The sequence below is a fragment of the Oncorhynchus gorbuscha genome, linkage group LG17 (genome assembly GCF_021184085.1).
Source record: "Oncorhynchus gorbuscha isolate QuinsamMale2020 ecotype Even-year linkage group LG17, OgorEven_v1.0, whole genome shotgun sequence".
NCBI lineage: Eukaryota > Metazoa > Chordata > Actinopteri > Salmoniformes > Salmonidae > Oncorhynchus > Oncorhynchus gorbuscha.
In genome coordinates this window covers 41,689,586-41,700,860 of record NC_060189.1, presented here as the reverse complement: position 1 = coordinate 41,700,860, position 11,275 = coordinate 41,689,586, and the positions used below count along the sequence as shown (strand labels likewise).

The following is an 11,275-nucleotide window of genomic DNA, read 5'->3' as shown; positions in this document are numbered from 1 at the left end:
GAAGTGTTTAATGTCTGCTATTTCTCCTGTTTGTTCTGTCCCCTCTTCTCAGGAGGAACCTGGTGATTTGACAGGAGTGCCGGAGGAATATCATGGTCGGCGCACGGTCTTCAGTCGGTCCAGAACCAACTCCCTTCCTCCTCACCGGTCGTATGATTGTTGTCCTGTTCTCTTCAAGAAGCGTTTTGCATCCGCTCCTATCCTTGTTGCACCTGACGTCACTAAACCGTTTATTGTTGAGGTTGACGCGTCGGGGGTGGGCGTGGGAGCCATTCTGTCCCAGCGCTCCGATACTGACGATGGGGTCCACCCTTGTGCGTATTTTTCTCATCGCCTGTCACCGTCGGAACGTAACTATGATGTGGCTAACCGCGAACTGCTCGCCATCCGTTTAGCCCTAGGCAAATGGCGACAGTGGTTGGAGGGGGCGACCGTTCCTTTTGTCGTTTGGACTGACCAAGAGAACCTTGAGTACATCTGTTCTGCCAAACGACTGTTTTTCGCTCGTTTCGAATTCGTTATTTCTTATTGCCCGGGTACTAAGAACACCAAGCCTCATGCTTTATCCCGTCTCTTTAGTTCTTCTGTGGCTTCTACCGATCCCGAGGGGATCCTTCCTGTTGGGCGTGTTGTCGGGTTGACTGTCTGGGGAATTGAGAGACAGGTTAAGCAAGCACTCACGCACACTGCGTCGCCGCGCGCTTGCCCTAGTAACCTTCTTTTCGTTCCTGTTTCTACTCGTCTGGCTGTTCTTCAGTGGGCTCACTCTGCCAAGTTAGCTGGCCATCCCGGCGTTCGGGGTACGCTTGCTTCTATTCGCCAGCGGTTTTGGTGGCCTACTCAGGAGCGTGACACGCGCCGTTTCGTGGCTGCGTGTTCGGACTGCGCGCAGAAGAAGTCTGGTAATTTTTTTTTCTGCTTCTGCTCCTGGTCTTGCTGGGTCTCAGTCTGTTCCCTGCCATCGCATCTCTCCTGTTCTTGTTCCTGCCCTTGCTGTGTCTCAGTCTGTCCCTAGTTGTTACTCTCCTGGCCTGTTTGGTCCTGTTTGCTCTAAAGTTTTCAGTTCTCTACCCGTGTCTCATTTTTTTTTTAGAGTAGTACCCTAGTTTCCCTTTTTATCGTTTTTCGTTACGGTCCTGAGGAGAGGAGTTGGGTTCTTTCTCGGGACGTGCTGGACCGTTTGATCTATGATTTCCTCCGTTGCCGCCAGTGTTCCTCCTCGAGAGCGCCAGGAGGCGCTCGGTGAGTGGGGGGGTACTGTCATGTTTTGTCTTATATCATCTTGTCATTTTGCTTTTCCTTCTGTTCGTTTTCCCCCTGCTGGTCTTTTTAGGTTCGTTCCCTTTTTTCTCTCTCCCTTCCTCTCTCTCTTCTCTCTATCGTTCCGTTCCTGCTCCCAGCTGTTCCTATTCCCCTAATCAATCATTTAGTCTTCCCACACCTGTTCCTTATCTTTTCCCCTGATTAGAGTCCCTATTTCTTCCCTTGTTTTCCGTTCCTGTCCTGTCGGATCCTTGTCTATTGTTCACCGTGCTGTGTCTGTGTATCGCCCTGTCGTGTCGTGTTTTCCTCAGATGCTGCGTGGTGAGCAGGTGTCTGAGTCTGCTAAGTTCAAGTGCCTTCCCGAGGCAACCTGCTGTTCAAGATCGAGTCTCCAGTCTGTTCTCGTCATTACGAGTGGAAATTGTGTTTTTTGATTGTATTTTACTTTACTGGATTAAAGACTCTGTTTTCGCCAAGTCGCTTTTGGGTCCTCATTCACCTGCATAACAGAGGCCCTCTGTTTGTTCTCTCCTTCCCTCTACCACATGTTCTTATTTCCTACCTCCCTCGCCGCCTCCCTCTCTCGTTCTCCTCTGTTTGCATTTACCGTCCTTTGGCCCACCACAATTCACAGAAGGAAAGAGAGGTCCAAAATAGGGAAAGTGTGTCAGGCAAACTTTTTATTTCCATATCAAGTGAGAGACAACAGCACTGGGAGGAAATCCGCTAGTAAGACAATATTGCCGTCTAGTGGTGAAAACAAATCATTACAGTGGAACATTACAATAATGTGGTTAAACACACACGCAAACCTACACTGAGTATATCAAACATTAGGAACACCTTCCTAATATTGAGTCCCCTCACCCCTTTTGACCTCAGAACAGCATTAATTAGTCGGGGAATGGATTCTACAAGGTGTCAAAAGGGTTCCAAGAGGATGTTGACTTCAATGCTTCCCACGGTTGTCAAGTTGGCTTGATGTCCTTTGGGTGGTGGATCATTCTTGATATACATGGAACTGTTGAGCATGAAAAACCCAGCAGCGTTGCCGTTTGTGACACAAACCGGTTCTGCTGGCACCTACCACCATACCCCGTTCAAAGGCACTTAAATTTTTTGTCTTTCCCATTCACTTTCTGAATGGCGCACACAATCCATGTCTCAATGCTTAAATATCCTTCTTTAACCCGTCTCCTTCCCTTAATCTAAACTGATGGAAGTGGATTTAACAAGTGACATCAATAAGGGATCATAGCTTTCACCTGGATTCAGTTGGTTCATTCTATGTAATGGAGAGTGCAGGCGTTCTTAATGTTTTGTATACTCTGTATATGTCGCCCTTTGGACTAATCATTGCTCAAACTCTCTATAACCAAGCAGCCACACCCTACTCCACCAAGCTTTTCCAACAGAGAGAGAGACAAGTGGACTACATTTTCCAAAACAATCCATTTGTTCCAACTGGAAATTCGTAGCTGTGTAGTCAAAAGAAACATTATAAATGAAGGTGAATGTTTTCATGTCAGTTATAATGATGAAAAGTAGGTATTGGACCAATGTAGTCTGCCAGTGAGAATGTGTGAGTGAGCTATTTTATTGCGGCTGCTGGCTGGCTGGATGAGCGCCCTGCGGTGCACCATTTGCTCGGTAGCGGGGGACATCCATGCTCACAATTCATGTAGAAAAGTGCAGTTCATGGGCTTATACGAGAAAGAGAGGCAGGGGGAAATTACACTACAGAACAGTAGCATCGCAGCTGCACACACAATCTACCGTCGTTCCCTCCCCGTCTGAGTCGTGCCTAGTCAGCTGCAGCTACGTGGCATCGCCAGTATAGGGCGGAAAGAGAGCCCTTAAATTGAAATTGAGAGAAAGCGAGAGACCGCACTGACCATGACACGTCCTCTCCTCGCCCGGGGTTCCACGTGGACCCAGTCATTGACCAAAACAGATCCCGTGGGCCAGTTCGAATACTTTCAAAATACATCCTTCCCCCCATATATCGTCCACCTCTGCTGTTAAGTCAGATAAGTGAACACTTAAAGGGAAGAAAAGAAGGATGTATTGTAATGATTCGACCGGTGACTCGCTCTCGCCGCTGCGCAGTGCAGATATTACCGGGAGGGCTGAACTGTAGAATCTCCCGCTATGAAATCACAACCTCAATTTACAACACGGCGTTAGCATGCGTTTCTCTGTCTACTCGTCAAACGGGCCATCAGGTAGGATAAGGCAACATTGCCATGTAAGATTGCAACTATTTAAAACGATGCATCATAACTTATTTGACAGACGTTTTTGAGTGAGAGATTGCTACGTTACTTTTGTAGCGTCAGATGGATACAATGTTGCAGCATTAGCATCACAGCCATCTCTGTAGTAATAATGGAGATGTTTTAAAGCACCAGGCCTACTGTATGTTATGATGATACCGCTTAATAATTCAACGTTGGACACAAATGCCAAATCACTGCAACTGTAAAATAGCCTGCGCTCGTCTGGCCTTCCTACGGATGCAGAACTGATGGGCTGAAAGCATAAATGATTTCTCATATCCTACGGTTATTGCCTTAGTTACATCTTCCAGAACATCATTCAGAAATGTTTGAATAACAAAATCAAAATGAACGTCCTAAATGTTACAATACGCCTAAAATGTTTAATGTCGGAGCGGAATGACAGCCCCAGTTATTTTCGTACTTGCAGGTGCATCGTTAGAGACTGGCGCTGACATGTTGGTGACGGGTGTGCTTTCCCTGCTCCTACTCGCGCACCAGTGTCTTTCTGCACCACAGGTGCCCGGAGACCAAAGGTGGGCCCTGACACACACACACATACACACATCGAAGGTATAGGGTTTGGCCTCAAGTTTTTAATATGAACCTAGATGGATTTTCCAGCAGGTTTAGGTTTCCTGTTGGCTTGGGTATATTTTGCCTTCCTTTCTTTTGTTGTTTATTTGGTGAGCCAGTCAGACAACATGATGTGTAGTGCTCCTGACAGCATTCAGCCATCAGCCAGCACTGAGGGACTAGCGTTGTGTAGGAGTGATGCCACCTGAAGTAAAAATATTTTTTTCAACCAAGGAAGTCATATAGGAATAACAGAGACAGGAAGTATGATGTTTAGGGAATTACATCACATCCTGTCCCTGGGTGGTAACAACAACAGAGGAGAAATAGGGATCAGAGTTCCGAGTGAGCCTGTTTAAATAGTACCTCAGGTAGAGGTCAAAGATAATATTTCCCTGCACTTAATCCTATTAATAAAACCAACAAAGTATTTGTTATCACATCAGGCTCTCTCTTTCTCTGTGTGTGTATTTGTCCCACAGAGTAGAGTCAGCAGGAGCCCCTCCCCCTCTCACACTGGCCAATCCCTTTGGCTCTGGAGACGAGGAGCGCAGGTGAGTGGCACCTTTTACTTGAATTATTACAGGGGTGGTCAACTCTACAAAATAAAGGGTTTAATGAGGCCAAATCTGGCCAACCCTCCTCCAGGAGAGTTGCTGTATGCGCAGGGCTTTGCTCCTTCCCTAATTTAACCCTTTAATTTGACAGGGGCATGTATTATCTTAATTCACAACATCAGCTCTGGACTTTGAGTAGGTGTTATGATGTGTCTCCCAGACAGATAAGATACTGCATGTAGCTATGTTCTAACACAGGTTTATGATGCTGTTATAAAAAATCAGTTTCTGCTATTACACAATTACCACATTTTTGGCTGCATGAGTCTTGTGAAAGTGGGAAAAATCCATAAATTAGCCGCGTCATTGTATAAACCACGAGGTTCAAAGCGTGTGAATAAAGTAGAGGCTTATAGTCCGGAAATTACGGTTGGCCTACTGTGTGATTTAAGACAGGTGGGCACAAGGGCATGCTAACTGTACACTAGGGGTTGAATAGTGTATTTCAGTCAGAACCCACTCCCTTTTCCTGGGATGAATAACTGCGAGAAACTGGTAAATTATAATAAATTCCTTCTATGAACAGCATAATGTGAAATGGAACTTTAAAATGAAATGCAATTTCTAAATCTGTCTTGTCTACAGACTTCTCTCTGCGATCTGCATGATCAATCATCATCACTCAGGGTGGGGGACAGACAGGGCATCTCAGTATGAAGCCCAGTTCACAATGCATCACCAATGTGCTGCAGCATAGCCAATACTACATTAACAGGCTATAAGTACTGAATCTGCGTCTTATTTACACATCTCCATCTGGCTTTCAGGGGTCAGCTTTTTTTAAATGTAATTTCAGCTGCAGAGTTTTAACACAGCATATAGCTTGAATATCGTTGCTTTAAGTCAGTGCGCTCGCGAGCACTCTCGCACTCTTTCTCTCTCGCCAAAATAGATAATTATGTTCAAGATTGATACTTTTGTATAAATAGTGTATGTGGACTCCCCTTCAAATGAGTGGATTGGGCTATTTCAGCCACACTCGTCAACATTTCCCTTTACTGTGGCAATAGGGATCAAATCAGCGCAATATTAGCCGCTTTCATTGCAACATACCGAAACAAAACCAACTATGCAAGAGATTTCAGAGTAGGAGTCTATTTCGCATGACCAGACCAGTGCGGCATAACAAATCAGAGCTGCAGTAGGCCTATATGCAAATAGACCATTGTCATATATGGATCTTACTTGAACTGTACTGTGCAGATCAAAGCAAGAGCTCCATGTAGCCATTTGTGCACATTTTGCTCATATCCTTTGCTAGTTAGTGAGATATTAGCCTGGTTATAGATAACTTCTAGTCCGCAATAGGGTCGTGACTGCCTACAAGAGCACAAAATGTGTACATTTCAAGACATCGTTGAAAAGCAAGTCAGGTAAAGATATTTTTTTTGTCATAAAGGGGCAGTGTTGTATTTTGAGGCAGGCTTGAATAATCTAAGTAGCCAATAGGCAGAGAGCAGCATAATTTGTCTGATTCTCTGTAATAATGGTATGGGAATAATAATTGCATTTGATTTTGTAAAGTGGTTTCTTGCATCAAACAACACCATTTTCAGTCATCTCCTTGTCTGAAGGACAAGTGGATAAACAGGTTAATGCCAAGCCCTGCATGTTTTTTTAAGTCTCATGGAATGTAGGTCTACAGTACATTGAACACCATACATTGGCTGCTACTGTAGGCTGAATGATAGAACAGCAATTTCCACGTTCATATGTCATGGGATGTATTTTCTCCATAGTTTTTTTTATGGTAGGGCACTCTGGTAGGCCTATATTATGATCAAATATCCACAGTAGCCTAGTTGGCCACTGTTACAACTGTAACTTAAAGTGGGTACAGCCTCAGTGTTCACAGTAAACGCTCACTGGAAGTTGCACAGAATCTTCATAACATTCAAGCTTGCGCTCAGCAGACCTGAAATTTGCTCAGTGACGAAACATTTTGAGGGAACATTGTGTACAGTAGTACATGCCATGCGCACCAGTTGGGCACACTGGACACTGGAGAATTGGAAACATTGCCTGGTCTGATGAATCCTGGTTCCTGCTGTTTCACAATGATAGGACGACTAGGGTATGGAGAACCACGAGTACATCCATCCATCATGCCTCATCTCAACATTGCAGGCTGGTGGTGATGGTGTGGGGTGTTTTCATTCCATACATTGGGTCCCTTGATAAAAGTGGAGCAACGTTTGCCACAGGATACAGTGAGGGGAAAAAGTATTTGATCCCCTGCGGATTTTGTATGTTTGCCCACTGATAAAGAAATGATCAGTCTATAATTTTAATGGTAGGTTTATTTGAACAGTGAGAGACAGAATTAACAACAACAAAAATGTTATAAAAAATGTTATAAATTGATTTGCATTTTAATGAGGGAAATAAGTATTTGACCCCTCTGCAAAACATGACTTAATACTTGGTGGCAAAACCCTTGTTGGCAATCACAGGGGTCAGACGTTTCTTGTAGTTGGCCACCAGGTTTGCACACATCTCAGGAGGGATTTTGTCCCACTCCTCTTGGCAGATCTTCTCCAAGTCATTAAGGTTTTGAGGCTGACGTTTGGCAACTCGAACCTTCAGCTTCCTCCACAGATTTTCTATGGGATTAAGGTCTGGAGACTGGCTAGGCCCCTCCAGGACCTTAAATTCTTATGGCTGCAATCGCGTTAACGGGAGCGATATGACAACAGCCAGTGAAAGTGCAGGGCGCCAATTTCAAAACATCAAAAATCTCATAAAATTCCTCAAACATACATGTATCTCATACCATTTTAAAGCTAATCTTGTTGTTAATCCCACCACAGTGTCCGATTTCAAATATGCTTTACAGCAAAAGCACCACAAACAATTATGTTAGGTCACCACATAGCCACAGAAAAGCACAGCCATTTTACCAGCAAAAGACTTTCCAGCCAGAGTCACAAAAACCACAAATAGAGATAAAATTAATCACTAACCTTTGATCATCTTCATCAGATGACAATCATAGGACTTCAGGTTACACAATACATGTAAGTTTTGTTTGATAAAGTTCATATTTATCAAAATATGAGTTTACAATGGCGCGTTACATTCACTAGTTCCAAAAACATCCAGTGATTTTCAACAGAAACAATCATCATAAATGTAGATGATAATACAAGCTATACACATGGAATTATAGATATACCTCTCCTTAATGCAACCGCTGTGTCAGATTTCAAAAAATCTTTACGGAAAAAGAAACCCATGTAATAATCTGAGACGGCGCTCAGAAGTAAACGTCACAATAGCCGCAACGATGGTGTCAACATAAACAAGAAATTACATGATAAATATTCCCTTACCTTTGATGATCTACATCAGAAAGCACTCCAGGAATCCCAGGTCCACAATAAATGTTTGTTTTGTTCGATAATGTCCGTTATTTATGTCCAATTACCTTTTGTTAGCGCGTTTGGTATACATATCCAAAAGCTCATTCTGGTCAGTGTTACATCGGACAAAATGTTATATTACTGGTCGACGAAACATTTCAAACTAAGTACAGAATCAATACATACAAAGCTCAGGTTTGGATTTCTCCTCAGGATTTTGCTCCTTTGTTGCCTTGGCCGTGTGTTTTGGGTCATTGTCATGCTGGAATACCCATCCACGACCCATTTTCAATGCCCTGGCTGAGGGAAGGAGGTTCTCATCCAAGATTTAACGGTACATGGCCCCATCCATCGTCCCTTTGATGCGGTGAAGTTGTCCTGTCCCCTTAGCAGAAAAACACCCCCAAAGCATAATGTTTCCACCTCCATGTTTGACGGTGGGGATGGTGTTCAGCCACCAGATCTCAATCTAATTGAGCATCTGTGGGATGAGATGGAACAACCTATTTGGAGTAGAGATCCACTACCAGCCAACTTGTCACAACTGTGGGAAGCATTAGAGTCAATATGGGAAAACACATTGTAGAGTCCAAGCCCCGATTTAATTAAGGCTGTTTTGAGGGCAAAAGGACGTGCAACTCCATATTAGGAAGGTTTTACTAAAGTTTTGTACACTCAGTACACTGTGTGTATATATAGATGTCCTAGCATACCCCGTCCCATACCCCGTTCCAGCTCAATATTAGGAAGGTGTTCGTAATGTTTTAACATGACACTTCCGGTTTGGGTGGGAAAATATCTGCTTACACGGGAGAAAAGTGATTTATTCTCAGGATTGTTTGAACATTTGAAAAATACAGGGAAGATATTTAACCCTACTGTATACACAGAACACACCAGGGAGGGAACAGAGAGCTTGTTTGTAAAACCTTGAGACATGTTGAGACTAGATTACACTTTCTGTACAGTGAAGTAATGTGCTACCCAGTCAGGTGGGCCTGAGGTTGAACCTTCTATCCCGAGCCCTAACCTCTGTGAACTGTAACTGCTGGCCTCTAACCTGTGTTTGTGTGTTAGGCTGCTGCAGAGCTACATCAAGGCCAACCTGAAGGAGGGACAGGGAGGACCAGATAGCACCTGGGAACAAGGTAAACACATCACACACACACAATCATTGACATAAATAATGAATAAAACATCTTCCTATTTTCTGCTGGTCAGAGGTGTTTTTCCTGTTTAGTCTCCATGACTATGACCGCAGCGGTGACATGGATGGCCTGGAGATGATGAGGCTGCTCTCTGAATACAACTCTCACAATAGGCCTGGAGAACAGTCAGCTGAGCCGGTGAGAGGGGGTTATGTGTGTGTGGAACATCTGTAGAAAAGATCTTCATTGTTATGGTTAGGACATACTTTGTCTTGATCTTAGTCAGTTTGGCCTACTAGCTAGCAGGACATAATACAAGGGTTGTGTATCAGGATTCAAATAGATAACGTAGCCTGTACTGTTGTCAGTATGAAGATGTTACTGTTGGACTCACTTTAGCTGTAAGTAAATCTCCACTAACGCTGAAGTTGACCGTACAGTGTTTCAGTTAGTGAATATGTACACTAAAGCCAATGTTTTTTGTGTGTGTGCGTCCCAGGTGGTGGACATGGTAGACTTTCTCCTGCAGACTCAGGATCTAAACATGGACGGTCTAATAGCACCCCCTGAGCTACTCTCTCCCCCCAAACTACAACAACCAGACTCCTACTCCCAGGGTGCACCTGAACAGGGAGGAAGTGTGGCCCAGGAGCAGGTAAAGGTCCAAGTGGAAGTCAAAGTTGTTGAGGAACCAAAACTAGAAAAAGCAGCACAGAAAGAGAGGAATGTAGAGGAACAGCCCAAGGAAGAAGAGTCAAAGCCAAGAGTTGTGGGACAGGAAGTTCAGACCAATGAACATCCTATACAGGCAGAGGAGAAAGGACTGCATATCCCAGAGGCCCCTGCTGCTGATCATGAGCAAAATAGGCCTGCTCCTGTACATCAGGGGCAGCCTGAAATGTAAACACACAATAACATGCAAACAGCACTCCAACACTTCCGTCCAGACAATAGCAGGAGCCCTTGACTGACAGACAGCAAATCACAGCCCCTCATCTACCTTGAGGGGCTTGTATCTTTCACATTGAGGGATTTTTCTTTGGTACTGAATTATAGACAGATGTCAGCCATATTGTTTAAGCTGCTGTTATTTCACATTGCACTTCTGAACAAGATCAATTGAGAATATAATTCAGTATTAAATGTATTTTGCCAAAAGATACCTCACACTGCTAAATAGTTGCTTTCTGTTGAAGCTATGAAAATGAAGCCATATATTAGAATGGACAATCTGAAAAGTTAATGGACTGCATGTATGAACTTGTCAAACGCAATGCCTTTAAATGATACTTTGAGAAAGTATTCCCCTCTAGTGCAATATTAAAATGTTCACTCCCCCTCATGGATGCAAAAGGAGTGGTTTGGGTTAAGAAATTCAGTGGGAAAAGCCCTTTAACTCATGGAATTGGGCTCCGTCACAGCAGCTGTTGACTAGATTCTCCTTTTCCAGATCAAAAACCCCAGGCCTTTTCACTTAGTGAAAAGGCTATAAACTGAAGTGCCATCTGGTGATTTATTTTGCTGCCTGCTCAGTAATACTATAGAGCCCAATTTAGTCTCACTTCTAGAAGTGTGCACTAGTTCCTTTAAAATCCATGAGGGGAGTAAACACTTTGATTTCACAACTCTGCAATGATTTAGGAACATGGGATAAATATTTGGTTTGCTGTTAATTTCCTGAATTGGAAGGTTTGTATATTTGACAAAAAAAAAAAAGCCAACATGACTGCCACCTTTGTAGTTTGTCAGTGGTCACTGATCGCACCTTGTTTTAAAAGAAAAGGAATGTCCACTCACTTTTACAACATTTCCACTCAGGGATTGCTATGCCAAAACACAAATTGGGCCCCTAAGCACTTGGAGCCAAGAGGATTTGACAGCTGTAAGCAATATTCACCACCTTGCCATCTAAGCTACCAGTATGTGGAAGTCTCACCATGTTGCTTACACTATCAAAACCCACAAGTGCCTATGGGTCCATACCTACTAATGACAATTCAGTCACCAGATGGGTCAAAGTAAAACAAAGA

The 11,275-nt window shown here is 43.7% G+C and overlaps 1 protein-coding gene across 2 annotated transcripts; it reads left to right on the top strand.

Annotated features, from left to right (window-relative positions):
• The first annotated feature begins 3,214 nt into the window (after nucleotides 1-3,214).
• LOC124001460 (cell growth regulator with EF hand domain protein 1-like) lies at nucleotides 3,215-10,977 on the top strand. 2 transcript variants are annotated; one of them, XM_046308211.1, is made up of 6 exons: nucleotides 3,215-3,488; nucleotides 3,973-4,078; nucleotides 4,601-4,672; nucleotides 9,175-9,245; nucleotides 9,319-9,443; nucleotides 9,745-10,977. In XM_046308211.1, exons 1-6 carry the CDS (start codon nucleotides 3,452-3,454, stop codon nucleotides 10,147-10,149), a joined length of 816 nt encoding a protein of 271 aa, XP_046164167.1. In that variant the 5' UTR covers nucleotides 3,215-3,451; the 3' UTR covers nucleotides 10,150-10,977. The 2 variants fall into 2 exon arrangements, with proteins under 2 accessions (XP_046164167.1, XP_046164168.1); XM_046308212.1 differs by having other exon boundaries at nucleotides 3,215-3,511.
• Nucleotides 10,978-11,275: the final 298 nt, after the last annotated feature.